A 27,495-nucleotide genomic window follows, 5' to 3' on the forward strand; every position below is an offset into this window, starting at 1 on the left:
AAATCTCTTAATATTGACTTTTATATAAAAAGTCATGACATGTAAAATGGTCGTACTTAGTGCTTTATATTATTGGAAAGCAAACAAAATAACTGAAAGAATTAAAATTCCCTCGAGCTGAGAGTTAACCTTTGAGCAGTAGTTGGCACAGACATGTCTCTCTGTTTCCTTACAGGGGAACCACTGTGAATAATGGAAATTTCCATTTACCATCAGACTGCCTTAGGCCACGTTTACACGTAGCCGGGTATTTACAAAAACGGATATTTTCCCCTCTACGTTTTCAAAAAAATCCTCGTTTACATGGACCCGCATGAAAACGCTCTTAACGTCATGCAAGCCAATCAGAATCCTGGAAAAACATCAACAAATGACACGTGTGTAACTTCCAGTTAAGGCTGATTTATGGTTCCGCGTTACATTAACGCAGAGCCTACGGCGTAGGGTACGCGGCGACGCGCAAGTACGATGCGCGTCGCCGCGTACCCTACGCCGTCGATTTAACGCGGAACCATAATTCATGCTTCATGCTGCTGGCTGACGCGCTTGAATGAGCAGGAGGCTGGACGGGGGGGGAGTTACTTTTAAGTGTGACTTTAGAATATTAAACAGGTAAAATACAAGAAAATATTGACGGTGGCCAAACTAATTGTAAACACAGGTCGCACACATGACGCTGGTGAGTTTCTGGTGCATAATGTGACGTTCTGAAGCTTAAATCTCCGTTTTCCTCCGTTTTCCTCCGTTTAGACGCAAACGGGAAAACTGAGTTTTTGAAAATCTCCACTTTGGCCGGAGTTTTCAGAAATGATCGTTTTTGGTGACTTTGTACCTCCGTTTCCATGTAAACGAACGGCCAAAACGCATGAAAACGCCTCCGTTTTTGTAAATACCCGGCTACGTGTAAACGGGGCCTTAAAGTACAAGCTCAACCATCGGAGGATGGGTCACGTGAGAAGAAAATAGTGATGAATTTACCGGAGTTGAGAGACGTCGAGAGGTGTTTGCCCATTTTAAATAACACCATGGTCTACAGGAACAGGAACATGTGCTTTACAGGCCAACAAACAGGCATAACATGCAGAATATAAGGTTTAGAATGAGAAAATAATCGATTCATGTAAAATGACATTTCAAATCTCAAAAAAACTTTATCTATCTTCAAAGGGAAATGAACTGAATCGTAATCTTAAAACTTATCTGAAGCCAAAGGTCCAATGATCATATCAAGAACATCTTTAGTTATATTGTACTGTGAAACTATGTTCTGTCATTTTACTCCTCCAAACGCCTCTCGACATCTCACTCCTTCGCAAAGATTTACTGAGAGTGAAGTAATATTAATTCTTACTTTGATTCATCACCAGGTTCGGTGCATCATCATACCTTAACTAAGGGTGCTTTCAGACCTGTGGCCCCTTTGTTTTGTTCTGATTCAGGGGCTGAATCGATACAGTCGTTTCGTTTTTTCATTTGTGGCGTTTGTGTTCACAAGGCAAACGACTGTAGCGGTTAAAAGCTGTTAAAAAATGCCAATGCGCGAACCAAATGTCCTCTCATTGGTCAGAAATGAACGCGGAAGGAGTTTCCTCTTACGTATCCCGGGAAAAACAACAATGGATGATCCCATTCATTGTGTATGGGCTACCGCGGTGCAAGAGCGGACCGCTCTGCCGCCGTTTTTTTTCAAGACCGGTGATACACCAGTTTCCAGTGACAGGGATTGTTTGATTTTTATCCTGACCTGCTTTGACCACTGTGAACATGTTGCAAACACTTGCACATGGATAACTTATTTTTGATGTGCAAGTACTTGCAGAGTAAGAAAGATCCAAAGTTAGCAATTTACAATGTCTTAAAAGTCTATAAAAAACAATGTTGTAAGGAGACTAAGAGGTTACTAAAAAAAAAAGAGTGAAGTTTCCGTTAACACTGACAGGCAGTACAATATAACGAAGTTGAGGGTATGTGGCTTACCGCTTAGTAATTTAAATGCTACAGCTTTCACACAGTCATTTATGCAGTGGGCATTATTTAGTTTGACGGATCCAAAATACTTTCATAGTTTTATTATTTTGCATTAAGTTCCAATACATGCCTACAACTCAAAGACAATGAGAGAAACACCTGTTTGTCAGTGCCACACGTCCTACATTAAAGTCAGGGGACAACTGTGTGTGTGTGTGTGTGTGTGTGTGTGTGTGTGTGTGTGTGTGTGTGTGTTTATGTGTTCAGCAAGACTCCTGCAAGAGTAAACTTTCACCCTCAATAAATATTTACAAAATAGTAATCAAACTGCATTATAAAGATAAAACAAAATAATTTTCCAACTCTGAGGTATTAAAAAAACAAAAAATGCAAATACTTCTGCCCAGTAGTCTGGCCATATACAGTGAGAGTAAAAAGTATTTGACCCCTTGCTGATTTTGTTGGTTTGCCCACTAATAAGGACATGATCATTCTATACTTTTAATGGTAATGTATTCTAACATGAAGAGACAGAATATCAAAAAGAAAATCCAGAAAATAACTTAAAATAATTTGTTTTAATTTATTTGCATTTCATTGAGGGAAATAAGTATTTGATCCCCTAGTATGCATTAGGAGTTCTGGCTTTCACAGACCAGTTAGACACTCCCAATCAACCTGTTACCTGAATTGAAGACACCTGTTCTAACTAATCACTTGTATAAAAGGCACCTGTTCACAGAATCAGACAATCAGACAGATTCCAAACCCTCCAACATGGGTAAGACCAAAGAACTCTCTCAGGACCTCAGAGACAGGATTGTTGACCTGCACAAATCTGATATTGGCTACAAAAACATTAGCAAGATGCTAGGTATTAAAGTAACAACTATTGGTTCAATTGTGAGAAAATCTAAGAAGTTTAACATGACCATCAATAGACCTCGGTCTGGTGCTCCACAGAAGATTTCACCTCGTGGGGTGGCAAGGATCATGAGAACTGTGATAAATCGTCCTGCAACCACACAGAGGGAGTTGGTGAATGACCTCAAGGCAGCTGGGACCACAGTCACCAGGAAAACAATTGGCAACACCTTGCGCCGCAATGGATTAAAATCCTGCAGTGCCCGAAAGGTACCCCTGCTGAAGAAGGCACATGTGGAGGCCCGCCTAAAGTATGCCAATGATCACCTCAAAGATGCACAAGTGATTGGGAGAAGGTTCTGTGGTCAGACGAGACCAAAATTGAACTATTTGGCCTGAACTCTACCCGTCGTGTGTGGAGGAAGAAAAATGCTGCCTATGACCCCAGGAACACTGTGCCCACCGTCAAGCATGGAGGTGGAAACATTATGTTTTGGGGGTGTTTCTCTGCCAAGGGCACAGGGCTACTTCACCGCATCAGTGGAAAGATGGATGGAGCCATGTACCGTGCAGTCCTGGGGAACAACCTCCTCCCCTCTGCAAGGAAGCTGAAAATGGGCCGCGGTTGGGTCTTCCAACATGACAACGACCCGAAGCATACAGCAAAGGCAACAAAGGAGTGGCTCAAGAAGAAGCACATTAAGGTCATGGAGTGGCCCAGCCAGTCTCCGGATCTCAATCCAATTGAAAATCTATAGAGGGAGCTGAAGGTCCGAGTTGCCAAGCGACAGCCCACCAACCTTAATGATTTAGAGAGGATCTGCAAAGAAGAGTGGGCCAAAATTCCTCCTGATATGTGTGCTAACCTTGTGGTAAACTACAACAAACGTCTGACCGCTGTGCTTGCAAATAAAGGCTTTGCCACCAAGTATTAAGTGCTTTTGGCTAGAGGGATCAAATATTTATTTCCCTCAATGAAATGCAAATAAATTAAAATAAATTATTTTAAGTTATTTTCTGGATTTTCTTTTTGATATTCTGTCTCTCCATGTTAGAATACATCTACCATTAAAAGTATAGAATGATCATGTCCTTATTAGTGGGCAAACCAACAAAATCAGCAAGGGGTCAAATACTTTTTACTCTCACTGTATATACATATGCATATATATATATACATATACATATACATCAAAACACATATATATGTATACATATGGCCAGATTATTGGGCAGAATATTTGCATTTTTTTTTTTTTGCATATATATATATATATATATATGACAACTATAGTGTCAGGTGTCAGTGTCAGGGCAAAAAAGAAAAAGCCTTAAAAGCAATCCTCATAAGGACTAAACATACCTCGTGGAGGCCAAAGACAAATTCTTACTGTGCAAGCAAAATAAAACACTGAAATAATGGAAATTGCTTAGTGGAAAGTGTTTCACAAAAAGAAATCATGGCAGTCACGGCCAATGAGGCTAAAAGTGGGATCAAAGTTTATTGAAGTACCAAATAAGGTCTATTATTGGTGGAGTATGTTCGCTGCCAATCTTCCAAACCATAATCTAATTATCAATGACTTTGACTGAAGCAAAGTTGCCACTACAAAAACTGGACAGTTTTTTTAATGACAGATACACGTGCCCTGTGGTTAAGTGGTACATTACTGCGAGCCAGAGCGACGTGCTTTGTAAGCTGAGTTTAGCCAAACACATTTACAAAGACCGCAAATCTTTACTCACCAAACAGCCAAAAAGCCCCTGATGGTATAAATTGCAGCTGCTCAGACTTAGGCTGACAGAATGTATTTACTTATTTACTTCCATCCATCCATCCATTCATTCATGAATAAATAAATAGAGAGGGGGGATTCTAATTTGACAAGTTGGGAAATGAAATAACTAGATACTAGAAAGAAAAAGTGTATCACTAAAAATACAGTGCCCAGTTACAGCCAAAGACTCAGGCTTAACCCGCACACTGAATGCAAACAACCCAAGTTATAGTACTTTCTCTGTATTATTATTTATTTACTAAAACATTAAGTATTAACTTTAAGATTTACTTAGTTTACTGTATTCCTATAATGAATGTCATCTATTGTCAATCATCTTGTTTTAAAGAATTCTTTATTCTAATGTTTAGTTTTTTCAAAAATTACAAATTAAAAATTGTTTTTTTATGCTATATCAGCTGGTGCTAAATTCTAATGTTACTGCTGTCTCCTTATGGGGGAACATAGGCGCATATTTCTTTACAGCACCTGCTGGACTTTGTTACGGCCCTGGCCTGTTTGTATTTTGTGAGGTTGTCCAGGTTTTGAACTTTTGACTGTATCGATTCAGCTAGCAGACTCTTGTTTAGGTTTTGATCGTATTTTTTTTTTGTTTCAGTCAACCTTGCTATCATTTGAGATCTTAATGAGGACTCTTCTTGGTATAACTTTGTGGCTTTCTTTTGTGTTTTTGAAACAGCTGTCAATAATTAACCTTTTTACTCCAGTTAACTCTGCGTAGTGCCTGTACCTGCCGGGTTGTAATATTAATGGGGGCTTATCTGGGAATTGTTTATCCTTTCCTGTGACATGTGAAGTATTTTTTTCTGATTTAAGCATGGGTTCATTTGAGTTTTTCTTATATTCTTCTCTTGATCAGTTAGACCAACCGTTGGTCCGCGGCCCTCTGGTGGTCCGTGGCGGTATTGGAGGTGGTCCGTGAAATTGTAAATGGAAAACAATTATTAAAAAAATATATATATTTATTTAGACTCAATTTATTTTCCATTTACTATTATTTTTTGTGAATAATTTACCCATCCAAATGATGTCAAATGAGTGAAAGTGAACTTTGTAATATTATAAGCCCTCTTGGCTTCCTATTGTCCATTTTTCATTGACTGTTTTTTTTTTATAGCAAAAGGTGCAAATAAAAATATACACTGATGCTAATAAATAGCCTATATAGGCCCATACTTTTATTTAAAATCAAGGTGCAAAATAAAACAAACATCCCCCAAAGCAGTGGTCCCCAAGTTGCTTCTTGGTTATAATGGTGGTCCCTGGGACAAAACCAGTTGAAAACCTCTGAGTTAGACCAATGTTGGAAGAATGATCTAGCTCAAGTAGCAGCTCACCACTCTATCTCATATTGAAAGCAATTTGTGAAACAGGACTTTAAGGATGTAGTTTGGATCAATGGTTGATGCCCAGTTGAAGGCCCAACTAGCCCATTTGCCTCTTGCGGCCCAAGAAAAAGCAAAGCTTAGGCAGTTCTAACTCGAGTTGAAACACTGTACGTTTACACCAGCTGGAGCTCAAAAGGGCTAATGTGCCTGTGACACCAGCATCGATTCTGTTGAGTTTCACTCTCCTCTTCTCTCTCAAGTTGGATTCTTCGACATAACCAAATATGTTTCTTTGGTGCCAAATTTTCAAGAGGTTAGGATGGACTGTTATTTTGCTGCTTTTGAGCACATACAACTACTTGAATTACAAGTATACAAGTATATCTATCTATCTATAGCACAACCTTTGCAGTGGTCCTCTGATGTCTGGACTCTTCTTCTGCAATGCAATATCCATGGAAAAGCACAAGAGGCAAAGTTATTGTCCCTAAATTAACTGGTTGTAACAGATTTTTTTAAAGTATTTTAAAACTTTTGTCACCCTTAGCTCACTGGGTCCCCACATGGGTGCACAGGTTAAGTCACTCTAAAAACCCTGTCCAAGATTACTCAAGATTGTTTGGTCTCTTACTCGGTCACTTATTTCCTCTTCTGTTGTGACTTTCTTGAGTATCTTAACTGTGTCTGCCATGATGTCAAATGTAATTCTGTGACCTAGTTTCATTGCTTTAAGTGAAACAGTAAGAGACAAGAGAATGGAAGTCATATTCAAAATAATTTAAAGTAACTTTGGCTGGTTTTTGAGGACAGTAGTGGTGGGAGATCTCAATATTTATTTAAAATTAACAAAAATCATTTGTCCTGACTCAAATTTTCTCAAATGTATTTTTTCAGATTTCAAATGCAGTAAGGCCGAATATACACACCCCGAACAAGATCAACCTTAGCATCTCAGTGCTGAACACACCCGACAGAAAGAACAAAGGGAGCCATAGAAGGGCTGTCACATCCAATCTGTAGAACCAAACAAATGTGAGCGTACTGATGGTCAGTTGGCCACAGCACAGATATTCCTCACAGAGACTTCCTTAAACAGAGCCCAGGATTTCGCCACTCCTCTGGTTGAGTGGACTGAACACCACAGGGTAAAGGGAGATCCCTGCTTCTGTAAGCCAAGAAAACTGTTTCCCCGATCCAGGGAAAGAGCTCTGCACAGATAGGGCTTTACCTTTGGCTGGATTAGAAAAACTGACTAAGGGCCTGTCCCAATACTCCCACTTCCCCTACTTTTTAACCCTACCCCTAAATTTAGCGTGTTCCCGTGAGGGTAGTGGTGTCCCAATTCCTCTTTTCACCTAGGGGTAGTGCACATATCGAGGGCAAGTGGTTATGAATTTGGCCCTTCAGAGCTAGGGATTTCAGATGCACTCTAGATGACCGAGGGCTAGAAAAATTTCCCAGAATGCTTTACGTCATCATTTGCGGACTGAATCAAAAAAAAAAAAAAAGGCAGACATTTCTTATTTTTCAGTTAATAAAATCAATATTTTGAGTTAGTTTCTGCATAAAGATGCATTTTGATTACATTTCTAGCGAGAAATATATATTTTACTTTCATAATATTCACTCAGTGAATGTACATAATCACTTGTTTGCCCGTTGTTGCAAAGTCTTTTTCAAACCTCGCCAGAATAAAAGCTGATTTATGGTTCTGCGTTACATCAACGCAGAGCCTATGGTGTAGGTGACACGCGCCGTACGCCGTACCCTACGCCGTACCCTACGCCGTACCCTACGCCGTACCCTACGCCGTACCCTACGCCGTACCCTATGCCGTAGGCTCTGCGTCGATTTAACGCAGAACCATAAATCAGTTCCCGAGACGGCAGGCAGTTTTCATTCCGAAATTTTCGGAGCAAATTTTCATCTATTAAACCAACATTAATTTTCCTAAATGATTTATTTCAGCCAGCGGTAATTCTCCACAGACCTGCAGGTTTCTCCCCGGGACGACGTTGCAGGTTGACCCGGCCGTGAGCAGCTGCTGCTCCGAGCCGGCGGCTCTTCTCCGAAAACATCGGATCAAATTTCTTAACAGGCGTTATTATGATAAACTGAGCCCAGGTTGGGGATCTTAACCGTTACTTTTACGCCTGAAAAAATATTAAAACTTAATAAAGTGGCATATTAACAGCGCTACAGCTGAAATTAAAACAGCTTTTGGCTCTGGGCTTCCTGATATGGTGTGACGTATGTGCAAACGTAACTACGCAGTCGCTTACGTACCCGAACGTAAACCACGCAGTGATGTAGCAAGAAAAATTTAGGGGTGGTGCTGAAAAGTAGGGGAAGCGGGGGTATTGGGACAGGGCCCTGGGAAGATTTCAAGTGCCCTAAAATCTGTGGCTTCTTTTTTAGGGGTAGTGGTAGAAAGTAGGGGGTGTATTGAGATTGGCCCTAACAGCCACAGAGACGTATTCTCTTGAGTACGTGCAACACAAATGTGCAAAGCATGGACTGGGCACAGGGAATACAACCCTCTCTGCTCCTCAGGTGCAAACAGAGAAGGGCAAAAGCTTGTGAGCTCGACGGCCATGGAACTGGAGTTTGATGGATTGGCTTTGGATAGATGGGCTACATTGGACACAGACCGACCTCAAAGACATCTGATATAAGTTGAGCACACAAAGGTGGAACCTGCATAGCATGACAGTCACTAAGCCTCCTAGCAGAGGACACAGGCCTACAAAGCGCATCTAGCGCTGAGGAGGGGACACTAGGTCTCAACACAGGGTCTGCTTACCCCTTTTCATAAACATATGAAAAGAAGATGAATGCCTGGTGTTACCCTATCAGAACCTGATAGGCAGATACTGTGTGAAAGTAGACTTTAATTGTGGAAGAAGGGTGACCCTTATTCAAGAACGCTGAAAGAAATGTTAAAACGTACACAACAGAACACTGAAATTGAATAACAATTCAGTTCTGACACTCTTATTTAAAAACCCATCATTTATACCTCTTGTGGAAGGTTTCCTTATACAGCTCAAACTTTGCCTGTATTGCTTTAAATGACTGCCCAAACAGATCTTCAGACACTGGCTCATCCAAGTTGACAGATCTCTCCCTGTCCAGGGCGTCAGTAAGGTGTCTTTGGGCCAACGGCCTTCCTCTACCGACAGAGAGAAATGCATAATGGGACATAAAAAGGATGTAATCTGTGGGGAACCTGAGCTCTTTCAAAAGATGACTAATGGCACTTTTCCACTAGCACCTACTCGGCTCGACTCATCTCAGCTCGGCTCGACTCAACTCGCCAAGTTTCTTTTCCATAACAATTCAGCCGGAGCATAAGTGGGTGGGTTGGAGAGAAGCTGCTGTGACGTATTTGATTGTGTGATCTAAACGAAGAAGACGACAACACTAAAGATGTAGAACATGAAGGAGATGATAAATGTGCTGCTGGATCAATGGCTTGTGTTCGATATCAAGTAAAAAAATGAGAGTGAGAGAAGCTTCAAGTGGCAACGCTTTTTAATATCTTTTAGTTCGTCTCTGTGCTGCTGAAAAGTAAACTGGAAGCCGCGAGCAGCTATGAAGTGACAGAGCTCCTGGTAGATCTGGTCGTTCTTTATCGCCGTCTAGAATCCCTTTTTCATTTCTCTTCACCCACCAGGTTTATGAACATCTGCACCTCAGAGTTGGATCACCAAACAGACTTTTGTGCTACCATTGCCTGTCGAATGAACGAGAAGCCGCCGTCAGAGTTGCTCTTGCGCTGATTTCCTGACTCAGACATCTGACTCCCAACCCCCCCGACCAATCGGTGGCCTGTAGTGTGATGACTTCAGATACAGCCCGACTCAGCCCTCTTAGAACCTCAGCAGAGTAGAAACAGAAAAAGTATCTACTCTGCACGCCTCAACCCCTAGTGGAAAAGCGCTAAACCGAGGCGAGGCGAGTCGGGCTGAGTAGGTACTAGTGGAAAAGCGCCATAAGTGGACACAGCTCCCAGCTCTACCAGGTATATGGCTTGATAAGTTTAAAGCATCGTCCTGGGGGTCGGTGCACAAGTGGTTCTTGCTTGTGCCCAATACATTTTGCCCAGCTGTGACAAGCGCTTGGATGGAAGCCTAATGGGTTCAGTCACACAATGCTTAAGGGAGGTGGCCAGATACGCTCAAAAAGCTCCCGCTCAGTCTCAGCTAACCCTTTGCATTATTGATGTTGCCAGCCCAGCTACACCAGGGCTTTGCCCGTAAACCTCTTGGACTCGGATGAAGCCGGGTCTCTTAACTCCGGGAGTAAGAAAGGGCAACATTCTGTCCAAGCACCTTCTCCATGAACTTGACCCACCTCCTCAGGGAAGCAGACAACAAAATACTCAAGGCTCAGGCTCCATCTCCTGGAATGGAAGATCCCAACACAGAAGAGGCACACTTCTCTCTGGCCACTGGTTCTCATCACGAAATGTGAAATCGCATTCCCTGAACAACAGTGTGGGTTAGGGTTTTGGTTGATGCTCATGGCGAAACACAGGCTAACACTTCAAGAAAAGTCATAAAAAGCACTCCACAATAGGGCTGCAACTAACAACTATTTTAAAAGTCGACTAGTCACCGACTATTGAAATGATTAGTCGACTAATTGGATAATTAAGTAATTTTTTTTACATTTAGTATGAGGTTGCTTTAATTATGTGGCAAATGATAATAAACACAAGAAACATGGCACTAGATCCCTGCTATACCGGGACTGTTTTCTTCATCCTGCTCCCGCCCGCATCCGCAAAACTCTGAGAATTGAATGCCCGCACGGCGCACAGTAATAGAGATGCATTGATTTAGTGTCTTCTCCCGTCCTGCAAGAGAAATGTCCAAACAAATCTATCTGATTTAATGTTAACATGATCATTGTGGAGTTTGATGGATAATTGACAGTTCATAGGCACCTGACTGAAAGTTAGATGCAAATCCATCATTGTCATCATCACACAAGCTTTTTCGCCTTTCAATTATGATTGAGGTTATAGCAACGAGAGTAGCTGCGAGAGGCTCAAATAATACTAATAAATAACATGAAATAAACAAAGTTAACGAATTAATTTAACAAATGAAAATAGGCTTAATATCTTACCAAGGCGAGTCCATTTCGTTCAACACTCCGATGTGCTTTCTCTTCAAATGCATTACCGACGTGCTCCCGTGAAAAATAAGGTCTTTGCAAACCTTGCAAGTCATCTTCTTATCCGCCATATCGAGGCTAAAATGCTCCCAAACTTTTGAAGTTTTATTACCCGCTGCTGCGCTGAGACGCTATCGTGCATGCGCGACTCTCGGCAGAGACTGTATTGAAGTGAGACGCCTCACTCCATTGGAAACACGTCTGGCGACAATTGTCGACAATTTTGATTATCGATTTTTGTCGACAACGCCGACGAATCGTTGCAGCCCTACTCCACAATGGTGAGAAAACACACAAAAACCAATATCTTCATTAGATTGTGTTTTTCTCTGAGTAACTGATATGTGACATGTCAAAGTCGGTGAGAAATTACTCCCACTCACTCCTGTCGGCCCCTCCCTGATTCGTAACCCTGACGCATTTTGAGCCTTGCAGCAATGTCTGATTCATATTGATCCATACTCTTTTCATGCTAAATAACCACATGATTTCGCCACACTAGTGCTTTCAGCTTTCATATAACTGTCATTTATTTTTCTGATTCGTAAATCCTGTATATGAGTACACAGTATATTTATGTATTATATAATTATATATTCTTTCTATATTTAGGAGAAAGTATAGAAGATCGGCTTATGTCACTAATTAATGTGATTATTTATTAGGGGTGTAACGATACACTAATCTCACGATACGGTACGATACACGATATTGAGGTCACGATAACAATACGATATTATAGCAGTATTTTTTTAAAAACCTTGATAGAGGAATATGACTGGAAAAAATTGTCTTTTATTTGAAAGACACATAATACAAAACAATGCTGTGCGTTTGCCCTATTGTTACAGTTTGTAATGCTTTATAACTGTTTAAGTTTTAAAGAGAAAGCCAGGCCAACCATTTTCCACAAACTGAACTAAAAGTAAATGTCAGGTTTGCATTATGCATCTTCAGTTTCACACAAGTAACAATAATTTGCCACAAACTGAATAGTTGCTCTCATGTATGATTTTACTTTTTTCTTTTCCAGAAATTTAACAACTAAAATTAAGTAAATGAATACAAGTAAATAAATACATACAATTTTACATCATAAAAAAGATTGATTCATGCTCACCTTATAAGTGTAACGGGACTAGTTTCTTCTGAGCGGAGTAAGATTTTGGTCCGCGTGGTCGCGGTCGGATCCGTGTTTTTAGTCAACACAATAGAATAATATTAATAATCCAATATCGCGATACACTTTGTCACCTCCACGACACGTATTGTGACGTTTTTGTATCGCAAAATTTCGTGGCACGATATATTGTTACACCCCTATTATTTATAAAGGCTTGAATAGAATTGGGATCACAACTTTTGTAAGGGCATATGCATGTTTTCCATTCCCTTCCATTTACATTTCATAACAAAAAGTAATCTTAAGGATATTTACCTCGATAAACAATCTTCCTCCCAAGAATCTTCCTCGGTTCTTCCAAAACAGTCAATGACAATGATTTCAGCCCTTTTACAGTGAAGTTATACAGATCGAATTTGATATCAACAGATCTCAGCTTGATAACATTTTTAATCAACAATGAACCGTCATCAAGCACACTTTTGAGCCAATCTAAATTCCCCAGTCTGGTGCACAACTGACATGCCTCCACACATGAACCATAACCCACTATCTGCTGTATCAAAACAGCCACTGAAACCTGCACTTCCCCCTGCAGGTTTTGAAGTGAGCCGTACAGCTTGATAAGCACATCTGCATTGGCTCCGATACTTGGAAGCACGATAACAGTGAGTGGGCTCTACCGCGGATGTCTGAGATGGGGATGTGCGCGGACAACTGTGTAGGATTTGTCACTCGGATGGGAATGAGGGCCAAGGCGAGGTTGGGATGGGGTCATGTCTGGGGATTTCCTCTGATTATTCATATGCAGTTATCAATGCCAGGTTTTTGTTTTGTTTCTTTTTTACGTTCAGGGTCAAAACAAAGACACTGGTTACAAGAATGGTCTGTCAATAATCCTGCCATGAGTAAGCAGCGCCATCCTTCAGGCAGTAATTTCTGCCAGGTTTCTGTCAAACGCTTGCTCAATGACACACCTGGTTGAAAATAAATACATAACTGAAACAAATAGAATACCGGTGACAGTGCCAATAAACACGTCAGCGTTGACCGCTTCTTACAGGAACCTGATGTTTAGGGCTTGTTTCCCACAACACAAGGGGCAGATTCACAGCGACACAGACTTTTATGCCATAGTTGGAGAACGATTTGGGAATCCCCTTCTTTTTTGCTCTTAATTCAAGCCACCCCCATTTGTTTTCTGCAAATGGTTTCTGGGTCCCAGAGGGGTCAACACTAATCCTCTCTCAGACATAACAGAGGGGAGAGCTTCTTATTTGATGTGTAAAAGATCACAGTCATGGAGCACCCCAGATTTTCTGTTTGTTATATGCTGGGATCCTAGGAAAAAGAAGAAAAAGAATCTCTGAACTCCTGAACAATAGTAGCAGAAATCCCCCCCAACGCCGCGCCACCCCACACAGTCCCTGAACACACGTCCTGGGCTCTCTAATCCAAACATGCCACCATAATCCCTGGTTATCACCCAACTCATCTTCCAGCCCAGGAAGTGGTGGAAACCAAACAAACGGCGTTACACAAAAGGACCACTTTCACCTTGATCAACCAGGCAGGCTGGCAGACTTCTTTGGGGGGGAGGAGAGAAAAGAAAAGCAGAGATTTAAAGTCAAAGACATGAAAGACATCCACTGCAGACACGGTAGATGTTGAAGACTACCCCTGAGACAAAGATACAGGATCAAAGTGGAAAAAGAAGGCTTAGATCGGGGAAACTACAGAGTAGGAAACAATAAAACAGAAGGAGAATAAGGATATTTCCGTTGTGACCGAATAGTCACACAAGCATTAAGTGAACCTTAAAAACTGGAAGTACATGAAAAACCAAATCAAACTAATCTATAACAGCTGGTCTTAAATGGATCAGCGCAAATAAAACTATCCACGACATGGTATAAAGAGAGTTTCTGCTTTTAATCAGAGATGTTAAGTGCTGGCTAGATCTCACAGTGCATGAAACCAAAAACAAATAACTCAACTAAAATCTGGGAAACCATGCAAGGGAAAGCGTGACGGTTCCGTTTTAGAAATAAGGTTATAATCAGAGTCATTAAGCTGCATTTTATTCAATGGGCTGGCTGTTTAAACCAGATCGGGGAGAGCATTTACCAGATCAACGACATTTTATGTGGGCTTTTCTTTTTTTTCTTGAACAAACCGTCTCTTAACCTGTTTACCACCACAGAGCGACACCATTACAACATGTCCTCCGACCTCGCTCTGGTGTTTTCTGCAGTAGTAGACCACAGCGCAGTCAGACACCATCCATCATTGTACTTGTCCTACTTTCACTGCAACTCGCTATCTGAACATTACCAGTGTTTATAAACACAGCTGCCAAATTCTCTCTATTAAGCTTTTTTTTATATATATATCATATATTTTTATATGATATATATATATACATACAAACACACACACACATATATATATATATATATATATACACATATATATATATATATATATATATATATATATATATATATATATATATATATATATATACATATATATATATATACACAGGACTGTCTCAGAAAATTTGAATATTGTGATTTTCTGTAATGCAATTACAGAAACAAAAATGTCATACATTCTGGATTCATTACAAATCAACTGAAATATTGCAAGCCTTTTATTATTTTAATATTGCTGATCATGGCCTACAGCTTAAGAAAACTCAAATATCCTATCTCAAAAAAATGTAATATTCTGGGAATCTTAATCTTAAACTGTAAGCCATAATCAGCAATATTAAAATAATAAAAGGCTTGCAATATTTCAGTTGATTTGTAATGAATCCAGAATGTATGACTTTTTTTTTTATTGCATTACAGAAAATAAAGAACTTTATCACAATATTCTAATTTTCTGAGACAGTCCTGTATGTGCATGTGATTTCTTAGTTTTTTATTTTTAATACATTTGCAAAACTTTCGAAAAAACTTTTTTCACATTGTCAATATGGGGTGTTGTGTGTAGAATTTTTGAGGAGAAAAATGAATTTATATATTTGTATATAATTTGTATATATATTATATATATATATATATATATATATATATATATATATATATATATATATATATATATACATATACATATACATATACATATATATATATATATATACATATATATATATATATATATATACACATATATATACACATACATATAGCACTTTCAGAATTAAGTGTGTGGAACTGAGAAAACAGTTGTTAACAGTTGGTTACCCATTACTGCATACTCTCCCAGCAGAACCCAGTGTTTCCCCTAGAATTTTTTTCAGGCCCGGTGGTACCCACCGAAAAAATCCTAAACAGACGAGGCGCGTGGGACGGCGTATTGGACATGTAGCAATATAACAAAGTTTTACATTAAAAATCATTGTAGGCCTATATTGCTGAATGATATCACTTCAATGAAATAATAAGATTTAATCTAACCTTTAACCAAAGTGTCATGGGCCAGAAAGGTCTGATCTCATATGAGCATTGAGCACATCTTTTCTAGATATTTCAGAGGGATCTCTATGAAAACACTCTGGGATGGTCCTCTTTTAACGGGCTGCTCGTGCTGACGGCATATGTGACAAAACATCCCTATTCACAATTGAGATTAGATCAGTTATAAATAATTTAAACATTGTAGAAGATTTTTTTTCCCGTTTGGTTATAACAGAGCAGAACCATAAATCAGCCTAGACGCTCATACATGGCTGGCGCTAGGACCCTGCGGACGCCTCGTGCGTCGTCGGGCTGTTTTTTCCTTCATGCAGCGTCTCATGCAAACACAAACACACGGACCTGGCAGAAACATTTCTTTATATCATGTTGTCTTTCGCCCGCAATATTTTTTCTTTATTTTTTGGCTAGCTACAAACTCTATACATCCCATTATATATAATAATATGCCAGCGCTCTCAGCAGCGTTACTAGGCAACGAAGCAGGTTGACTCCCGTTGCAGAACAGCGCTGCAGAGGCTCCTAAACGTAAATGATCATTGATTTTTTTTTTTTTTAGGCCTGGCGGGGGGTCTGGTTGGCCTGGCGGCCCCGCCAGGCCTATATAATGGTAGGGGAAACACTGAGAACCCATGCAAAACACTATTGGTCGTATACGTGCATTTTGGGAAAGTCTGTAGGACTTCAAATACGGTAAAGAACATTTCAGCTGCAGATGTGAAAGTGAATGTGAGACATAGACAATTAGGAATAATATGAAGATGTAAAGAGAGTGAAAGATAAAGAAGACAAGTGGGCTGACAGACACGAGAGGGAGGTGTTAATGATTCTGTCGCCTCCGTGCAGCTGGCTCTCCTGTGGGTCCTCTGTGCTAACGCACTATTCTCTCCTTATCTACTTCCTCTCTCCTCCTCTGTAGAAACCGTCTGTTTAGACTGCTGGGTGCCCTCTCTTTATCCCTCTCCTCTCATCTCTTCTTTCATGACCAGCACTCTTCTGCCACAGCTGCAACTCAAGTGTGCGCCGTGAACGCACAACGCTTTTAAGTTATATCTGCTTTCAAAATGTCCAACTGACATTTTATAGACAGAATACATTTGATATCATTTGGTTTATACTGTATAGGAACAATTGTTTATCTACTATTTATTTTAAGTTTACACTTCTTCCTACTCATTTTTTGGCACATGTAAATCAAGATAGCAAGTTTTAAAGGATGAAATTCTTTGTTTTGTTTTGTTTTGTTGTTGTTTTCTTAAACTTCTCATGAAGTGTTGTTTCTTTCTTTTTTTACATGTACAAAAATAAAATAAATTAAAAAAAAAAAAAAATTAACCAATATTTAGCTTTTGGATGATACTGTGTTAATGTATGTGGTTTATTGTACATAGCACCACGATATATGAATTTTTTGCCATAAATCTCCATAAATACATTGATTTATTGATCTTGATTGTCTGGAAACATGAATACATCCAGCTCCACATTGTATATTTTTATTTGCAGGGCAAAAATCTATAAGATGAAATATCTTCTTTGCTTTGTTTGGTTAATTTTTGATTTTTGGTTTTTAGAACATGAAATTAGCCAGAGGTTTGGCCATCTTTCATTCTGCTTGTTGTCATTTCTCCCCATCAGGTAATGTATTGTAAATTGCCAAAGTTGGCAGGGTTCTAGGGTATAATGTGTCTTTTTAAAATAGAAATCAAATAAGAAAGATAGACTGTTTTTATTTTGTTTTGTATAGGGGGCTCGGCAGAAATATCAAAGCTTTACATCTAAAAACATCACCACTAAGAAAGCCAGATTGTACTAGATTATCTGTGTCTTTCCTGATGCGTAAACCCATAAAACATAATTTTGCATTTGGGAAATGGTTCGAACTGTTCGAAAAGTCTGACAATGATTCTGATTTTGGCATAAGTGAAAGTGGGCTTGGGAAATTCACTAGACTTTCTTGACGAAGAAACCAATCATTCTTCTTCCATCAGTTTAGACTGCTTCTATTTTTACTTCTTCCTCCACACACTCCTTGATCGCATCACATCTGCACTTTTCTCTTTTTCCCTCTTGATGCGAGCTTGCTCCCTATCCACCCATCCCTTCCTCTACCTTTCCCACATCATTGTTGCCTGTTTATGGAAACTGCCTGTATTTTCCCCCATCAAGGCTCTTCTCTGGTCGTATTATCTGAGAGAAAAGATCTCAAACACGCCTTGTGTGGCAGTACAAATAAAATAAAAAATGAAAAAGAAAAGGTGTTCCTCTCGACCTATATCTAATAGGAAAACCAAACATGGCTCTTACTGTTTTAACTCTTTACATCAACGCTAATGGCAATGTTTGGCATGACATATCTGCATGTAAAGCTTATTTTCTTGGGAATATTCGTAAAAGCCATCACAATTTGTGTTATCACATAAATTGAGGGAGACTATACTTGTCCTAAAGCTGCTTTAACATAGAGCGCCGTTTGCGCCGCGCCCACCGCCAGGTGGGGCACAGAGTCGGTGCAGAGCAAGGCGCGCACGGGCGCATCGTGCACATATTTGTCGCAAGTTTTGGCCAGGTCACTCTTGGAAAAGAGGTTTTAATCTCAATGAGTTTTTTCACCCTCCACCACCTTCTCTCCTATTGGACGCGCCAAGATGTTGTCACAGCGCCGCATGGTGAAATTAAAAAATTTTAAATTCGGGGGCAGGCAGGCGCGGCGCAACGCCGCGGCAGGTGTCGAGCTCGGTGGCAGAGCGGCCCGCTCTTGCACCGCGGTAGCACATACACAATGAAAGGGATCGCTGGCATCGGTCTGTGCTTTGCGCCTTCTATGTGAAAGGGGCTTAAATGACTGCACGACATTTCGACCGGTGTTTCCAGTGTGTGTATGGGTGTGTCTGTGCGCAGGCTTACCCTCATTCGTTAGAGCATCCGGGTACATCTCCTTTAGTAAGTCACAGAGAGTGTGTGTATTTCCTTCAGCTGAAACAGGTCGAAATAGTTTCTGGATGAACGGCCTGTCACTCCGCGTCTACAATTAGAGCACAGCAAATGAAGAAGTAAGGAGATGCAAATGTGCTGCACAAAAGTGATACAATGTGGACAAGTGTTTACCTTGTGGACCAACAGAATGTAAGAAATAAACTTTCACATAAGCTGCAATGAGCAACTTTATACAGAGAAAAACCTAATCTTATTCCTGTAGAAAGTGGTTTACTGGTAACAATTTGTTTTATTACAAGGGAAACAAAAAAGTAACTCAATTTAAGAAGTGAGGCAGTATGACACATACTGCACATACCAGTAAGTCTATGATAAACTTTAAGAAATTGGGTTTAAGGTTAAAAGATCAAACGATAGCACTCAAAAGTAAAAAAATAAATAAAATAAACACTGCACAACTGCAGAATTTCTGCAGTCGTATCGTCACTACATCTCACACTGAAGGACTTGGATTTGCTTAAGACGAAATGGGAAATGTTTGAATTCACTGCAGAGACGGTTTCAATTTGTGAGCACCGAGTTCCATTTTAGAGTCAATAGTAAAAAGGTGATGTAGTTGCTAACATTCACTTCCTGTTTTGCTCTTCTGAGTCAATACCTGTCCCTCCCTAGTTCACCAAGTTCATATCATATGACCATCGCCTGATAACGGAAACAGAAAAACCTCAGCCGTTACGGTAAACAACAATGTTTATGGGTGGTGCAGTGTGGATGAAACTCTTTTCTGACACAGAAATGAAATGCTTTTAAAACAGAGTTTCAAAATGAAACTGCGTTGGGTTGAATGGAGTTGGAAAATTTCTCTTTGCTGAAGACACGGCACTGGTCACAGCAGCCTACAAACCAGTCACACCAGGAAGTCGTTCACAGGGTGTCTACAGGTTTGACCAAGTTAAACGTGTTTTCCGCTCTGCATAAGGGAGTCCAGCGCTTTGATCCCCATTGTGCCCAACTTAAAAAGTTTACAGCAAACCACACAGTAAGCCTAGCTGTCATCTTTGGGCACAGCTTTCAGCCACCACGAGAAACTGGAAGTTTACATTTACCCATATTTGCTTGCCTTGTCTTGATACTACGCCGACTAACAAATCCAGTGCTGAGGTCAAGGTTGCCAGATCTGGCTGACAGGTTCAAGCCCAAAATAATGCCGCCGAAATATTGAAAATAACATATTCTCTATGTTAAAACAGCAAATGATTAAATGAATAATAAACTTCAAGTCATAAGCAAATGAAGCTTCACAACACCATTAAATAGCCGAAAAAAGTGCAGGCTCCAAACAAAGATTACAATGAAATTGAGTAGATTAAACCAAATAAAATATCAATGTTTATTGTGTACGTTTTTACTTTTCTCTGCCATAATGGCAACTTTTTTGTTAATAATTTCTCCTAAATATTATGTAAAAACCAGAAAATGCAGTCAAAATTTTATCAACCCGCCCAATCCTATATTTTTCAATCTGGCAACACTAACTGAGGTAAACAGGTTTAGAACCTCCGCAGGAGATTCTCCTCAAAACGATTAAATAAACTTTTCCTTTTCAGAGTGTAAGAAATGTTTTTAAAGATGACTGGATCAATTCCTTCTAAAATTAAGATTAAAAAATTAGGACCCTGGGATTGAGATTTAAGACAAATTAAGACATTTAAAAGCCTTATTGTAGGAAAATGGAATTTAAGACTTTTAAAGACTGACTCAAGTTGTCTTGTGTGTAACAAGTTACATTTTAACTCATTTTATGCACTGCTTTAGATATTAAATGTGAAATGAATGAATGACTGTGTTCAACTGTAAAAACCTTCTTGAGTTTAAGGTTACTGAACTGAAATGGTTTTAAAATGGTTGAGAGTCTCCAGAAAAATCCACTCAACAAACATTTAATGTGGAATTAAAAAGAGAGAGAGAGAGAGAAAAAATATGTGCTTTTTTCCTTGGAGATACCAAATGGGGATTTTTTTTTATAAAAAAAATCCGATTTCACAAGGTTAAGAAAGCGGAAATTATTCATGAGACTGTGCATGCAAATGCTATGAATGAAAAGCTGGGAATCTGCTGGTTTGATGAACACAACAGATTAGAATGTGATATTCGGCAAACACTTCTAAAGATGTTACAAGTGACGTCGACTTCCAGGCTGATGTTCATCTTTCTGGAAATCATTAACTCCTACTTTAGTGTCTACTTGGCAGAAAAGTAAGGTTCTACAGACACAAAAAAAAACCCATCTGGCACTCCTTGAGATTGTGAGGGGAGAATAGCATGTTGAACTTGACATCCTTTATTGTGGTACAAATAGGTTTACGGTTGTGGATGTGGTGATTCTCCAGCCCAAATGTTTTTGCATGCTGCTCTCCAGTGGAAGTCTAAGACAAGTGATAAGAAAACAAAATGAAAGGCTCCTCAGCAAAGCAATAAACAATTAAAATAAAAACAAAAAAATTGAATCACTGATTATATGTTCTTAAACTTCATCTCACATTGTATGTCATGTAGTAAGAGCAAGTGACTCTCTTGGTTACTTATCAAGGCAATGATCTTGGAGCAGAAGCTTGGCCTTTTGCGGGCCAAAATTTGTCTTTACATTTAATAATTTTGTTGCAATCTTATCGTATGCAAGGCTTGAACAGAGTAAACCATGATGGTGGAACTAAACAAATGTGATGTGTGCAACGCGCACCCCGAGGACCTTGGGACAGCGCTCAGACTCAGCCACAACATTCCATGACTAAGATGTGTGGGAAACTACCAGACACCAGACAAAAATCAAGTAAACTCCTCACCACCCTGGTAATGGACCTTTTCTCTAGACTTATGCATAGTCTTCCATCATACATTAGAGCTGGGTATCATCACTGACCTCAAGATACGATACGATTCCGATACACTAGGTCCCAAGGATCTATCTCTATATCTATATCTATCTCTTAAGGATTTAAGAGAGGTTCAAAGAAGGTTTGAACTAAGAGAGAATCCTAAGATACGGGTGTTTCCCAGATGACTTCTTAACACCGTCCTTTAGTTTCGCTCTTTCAGACGCTCTTTGGAGCAGCTGTACGGTTCTGAAACCAAATGAATCGATGCCAGGCAAATCGATCACCGATCACTATCAGCGCATTTTCACACGCAGGACTGCTGCCTAACGCACTAATTCACTGCTGCCTGTGCGTTATAATAAAACATTAAGATGATAAATATAATTCAATGACCCTTTTTCATCCAAACGGTGTGTTACTCCGTTATTTCTGGCTACAGTGAGGCTTTTTTTCCCCACACACGGAGACCGGGAGTAAACGTGGTGGGCGTGTGTGTGCGTTCAAAAACATGAGCCAAGAGAAGGCGAGTTTCGCAAATCGCAACGTGGAATTACAGCAAACCCTGGTTTTTCGCAGGGGTTATGTTCCAAAAAGAACCCGTGATAAGTGAAATTCTTTTTACAATTATAGAGGGCTTCAGATTGCAGAGATCATCCCCGCCTCGCACGTATTCCTCCTCTTCTGAATTATGCTGCATCCCGACTCGCGCTGTATACAGCGCGAGTCGGCAGGTGGGTTTTTTCAAGAGAAGAAAATAGTTATGGGTCGTTGTCTTCGCTCTTTTTTCTTCTGGGCAAAAAGATTCTTTAATATAAACCGACACCATTGATTATATTTGAGACTGTATGAACGATTCATCAAAGGATCTCGTTCTTCAGCTGCTGCTTCCCTGTCATCACATAGGGGCTCGGGCTCGGGCACGGCGCAGGAGGATCGGTGTCCCGGCTGCCTGACAGCCCGGTCCGACAGCACGTCCAGGGGACTGAAGTGCTGACGCACGAATGCGTTCATATAAACAGTTCTGCTTCGCGCACGGTGACGCGGTTGATTTGCAGCGAGAACATGCTGTATAGCAGCCAAATTATCAAATAAATGATATTCATGATGATCGTTTTATTTGTGCGCATAAAGCATATACAGGAACACACTTGTTATTCCTCATTTTTCTTTTTTTCCCCCTTTGCTGTCACCAATAAATGCTAAACAATATAAATCTAAAGTATAAAATAAATCAAAATTTGTGCGGGGTGCATTGTTTTAATATCTCATTACTTGGTGTGATATTGATTTGCCTGACGCGCTGGATCTGTGAGTCTTTGTTCACTAAGATGGTTGGAAAGACTGGGTCAGCAGCATCTTTCATTTCCTTCTTAATGAAAGAGATACTTAAGCTAAGAGCGACTCTGGGAAACGCGATTTTCTTTCACAGGCTCCTTAAGAAGGTTTGAAAGAAGTCTTTCGTTGTTAAGAACTACTTAACTGATCTGGGAAACCCGGCCATTCTAGTTACAATACTTTACCAATTTTGCTTTGGCAATGGAAGGGATTCTCAAAAAAACTAAGGGTTGGTAGAGGGAGCAATGCCCAGGACTGACTTAGGTAGGAGTTGATAAAGTGGGGTGATAAAATGGGGAAAAAAATCGGGATAAAAAAAAATCTTTTTTTTTTTTTTTTTCAATCAATACTTGGATTTATGTATCGCTAATCGTTCCTACACATGTATATCGATAAAATATCGATATATCGATATTTTTAACCCACCCCTATCATACATGTATCATCCTTTACTATATATTGTACTGCATTATATATTATATATTAATAAGGAAAAAAGTTTGGGTTGTTGAAATAGTAAAAACTGTAACAGAATTGGAAGACGATTGATTAACCAACACACAAGTACTTAAAACTATACTTACCCATTTCTGGCACAATTACGGACTAATCTAATTAAAGTAGACAAAATAAAGAGTGATTTATTGTGGAAAACAATGTAACATTTAGAACCCTTTCATTGGTGCAGAATCCCTAAACAGTAAGAACTTTTGCTTTGTTTCCAATGTTACACTGAGTGTCGCCCTTTGCTTCTTTACTGAAATATAAAATATGCCATTTTACAAGAGAAAAACACTGTCATTTGGAGGCAGGTGGAGGGTATTTGGTTATTTGCATGTGGTACAGTTAAGCCTAGTATTAGAATATTTTGTACTTGTGAAGTTTTATCTAGCTGATCAAAGTGGTTAGGAGTGAATGTTTGTAAAGGAATAATCTACCTCTCTAAGCAGAAAAAGACCACACAACATTCAATTTCCCGATGAGTTAAGGACAGGATTAGAATCACAATACCATGCCACTCTGACAGCTGATTCACAAAAGCAGGCCTATTTTTAAGCCAATTTTCTTTTTGTTGGCTGTAACCTTACTTAAATTCAGGTTCTGAATTGAGGTCTGATAGGTCAGCAGAAATGCTCTTCGTAAATGTCAGTCTCACTATTTCAATTTCAATTCAATTCAATTCAATTTTATTTATATAGCGTCTAATACAACAGAGTTGTCTCTAGACGCTTTCCAGAGACCCATACCCAGAACATGACCCCCGAGCAGTTATTACATAAACAATGGCAGGTAAAAACTCCCCTAGTGGGAGAAAAACCTTAAGCCAAACAGTGGCAAGGAAAAACTCCCCTTTAGGAGGGAAGAAACCTTGAGCAGGACTATCACTTCAGGCTCAAGTTAAAAGTGTAGTGGTTGTTACCAAGTGACCCAGGTGGCATTAGAAAAGAGCACTGGGAGCTGGACACCATCCAAGTATCAGCTGGGATGTGGGACTTACAGTATCAGCCATTTGGTGAATCACCTTACAGTTCTGGCAATACACCAGCTCATTTTACTAAAACGTGGTGCGTCTTACACTGAAAATATTCTGAATAGGGGAATAAATTAAAGTTAAAGCAGCAAGCAGCGATGAACCGGCCCTCGCGCGTGCAATTTTCACTAATAAATTTCAAGGACTCAAAACTAAGTCCGATGACACCACCATGACTCTTTATGTCAAACCATTCAAAAAATATGGCAGAAAAAAGAGACTATCAAATATCAACCAATCAGAAGAAGGGGCGGGGCTAATTTGCATCGATTATGTTCAAGGACTCAAAACCGAGTCCGATGACACCACCCACGACTCTCTATGTCAAACCATTCAAAAGTTATGGCAGAAAGTAGGAACTATCAAATATCGACCAATCAGAAGAAGGGGGGGCGCGCTTTTTGGCGTCTATCGTCGCCACGGTAACGCTTTTGACTGAGAAAAGTAATGCCCATCCTTGTAGGATCGAGACGCACATTTTGATGTACACTCACACCTGGGTGCACGTGACGGTTCAGGCGAAGAAACGGCCGAAGAAATGGCATAAATTGCGCCAAAATTTCACGATTAATTCAAAATGGCCGACTTCCTGTTGGGTTTCGGCCATGGTGCCAAGAGACTTTTCTTTAAGTTGCGACATGATACAGGTGTGTACCGATTTTCGTGCATGTACGTCAAACCGTATTGTGGGGCTTGAAGTTTTCTAGGGGGCGCTGTTGAGCCATTAGGCCACGCCCATTAATGCAAACCATTAAATATACAATTTTTCGCCAGGCCTGGCTTGCGTGCAAAATTTGGTGACTTTTGGGGCACGTTTAGGGGGCCAAAAAGGCCTTCATTTTGTCGGAAAAATAAAAATAAAAAATAAAAACGAGAACGAAAATAAAAACGAGAACAATTCCTACAAATACAATAGGGCCTTTGTACTGTCAGTGCTTGGGCCCTAAATAGCATTCTTTCTGGTAGAGGAATGTATATTTTTTCTATGATATTTGTTATAATTTGTTGTAATTATGGCAAGGAATCTAGTAGAAATGAGTATCAAACTTATCAATTAGAAACACAATGTAAATTTGCCCCTGCACTATTTGACTTACTAGCTGAAATCTAATATAGTATATACGGGTGATTTTTTTTTCCATCACTAAAACTGCTTAAACTTATTACACTGAAAGCTGAGAATAGAGTGAATAAGAATGTTCAGGGGGTGTCAAACTCCTGCCCTGGTCTACACGCAGAGAATGATTGGACAATGGAAGACCTGTCTTTTCAGAGACGTATAGTGCGGGCCGATACCCAACCTGAGGTGTCAAACGGAGAGTCTGACACGCTAGAGGGCCTAATCATGGAGCTGTGAAAAGGAAACCGGCGAGAACCTGGATCACATAACCTGATGGTAACTACATACCGCACAGTCAGGCGCGAACAAGCAAAATGCAGGTGGCTAGGAAGGTGCGAAGCCTGCGCTCAAGTTACGCAGAAAGACTGAGTCACTGACAGGAAGCACGGCCTTTCGTGCAGGATCATCACCGAGAGCCAGAACAGAGAGAGTGCACTAAGTGGCAGCGCCTTCATTGCATTTTTAAAGAGGCAAACATAAATTATTGAAACAGTTACCGAACACAGAAGGCGTTAGTGATCCCGAAAGAAAGAAGCATGATACTGTTTGGATAAAGACACTTTCTTTTCAAGCGCCCTGACACCTTAGCTGGCACGGCAGCACATGGTAACGCAATGAGAGTGAGGTATCATTGGGGCTGAGGTGAAAAGATACGGCCCGCTCTCGCTGAGTGAAAAGAGCAGCGGAACTCAAGATGTCAACTAATTGATAGAGGCGAATCAATCCACCTAATTGAAGGCAAAACAATAGACGTGAGGGAAGGACTGCTAATGCCACTGCCTTTCCAGAAACTGAGAGGGGGGAGAGAAAATGTTTCCACTGAACTTTGAGATCTTCCAACTCATTAGTCTCAAGGTGGAACAACATATTTAACTTATGTACCTGAGCGTGCCACAGGAATGCTTGACATTACACTGAAACTGCTCACAACAGACTAAAAGACAGAGTAAAGTCATTCCAAAGACTCCACTTATGAGTTGATGTCACAGAAGAAATGCCACGGAGGGGTAAGGCTTTCAAGTGGGGTCTAGACTCGAGTAAAGACTAAAGACTGACGGCAAACTTATCTGAATATTGTCACTCAATTACCAATCAGGCCACTGCAGCCTCGATATTTGCAACATGTTTTTGTTACCATCTATCTTGTGTTGCACTTTTTTATTGCAGTTTGATAGGGAAATTATTTTAAAACACAGTCTTAATGCTGGAACACTTCTGACCGTGTTTTAATTCATCATAATTATATTGAACTCCACACGTTACTGAATTGAAATTGTATACTACGTGTTGAAAATCTAGACTTATAAGCATAAACCATATTTTTCTGCTGATCCAACTGAATTAGTTACATTGTGTGCAAAAGGTGTTTTTGCAAACACCACAGTTTTCAAGTCGGACATGTTTTTAACCGTTCAGCTGCTTGGGAGTAGAACATTATTACAAAAGACATTTTCCGCCGGGGGCCATGTTTCAACTCTAAACCATTACTGTAAATGCAACATGCGTTCTTCCCCAGATCAACAAGCGTAACACCTGCTGCCTCTGGCATAGTTATGTGGAAATGTTTCCAGCGTTCCCACATTTTGTAATTGTCTGTGTCGTCACCGCATTACACACTCACCCATTACAATATAACTGGAAGGCAATGCGCATTCTTCAAAGCTGGCAGCTTCCTAAATACCACAACAGAGGTGGCTGAAAGTCTGACTGCCAGCTATGCAACAGGGCTTGGTGAGTAAGCAGAGTCAAGGAGCGGGAAAAGGAGAGGAGTACCTGTCCAGCAACAATTGAAGCTGTCTTTAAAAGAAGGTCGGTAATTTTCACTTTCCGTGCAGCGAGACAGCCTGCGTCACTGCTGGAGCAGGAAGATACGCTGACTCCCGAACAGGGAAATGCATGCACACACGATGAGACACACAAGCACACACAAGCCAAGCACTCA

The 27,495-nt window shown here is 40.1% G+C and overlaps 1 protein-coding gene across 1 annotated transcript in view; it reads right to left on the bottom strand.

The window, feature by feature from the left end:
* The window catches only part of atg5 (ATG5 autophagy related 5 homolog (S. cerevisiae)), a 52,821-nt gene that overhangs the window by 8,069 nt on the left and 17,257 nt on the right, over positions 1-27,495 (bottom strand). The window contains exon 7 of the mRNA XM_061717576.1: positions 18,662-18,779. Coding sequence (XP_061573560.1) covers positions 18,662-18,779 — 118 coding nt within the window. The remainder of the gene's footprint in view (positions 1-18,661; positions 18,780-27,495) is intronic.

Source organism: Cololabis saira, chromosome 3 (assembly GCF_033807715.1).
Source record: "Cololabis saira isolate AMF1-May2022 chromosome 3, fColSai1.1, whole genome shotgun sequence".
Lineage (NCBI taxonomy): Eukaryota > Metazoa > Chordata > Actinopteri > Beloniformes > Belonidae > Cololabis > Cololabis saira.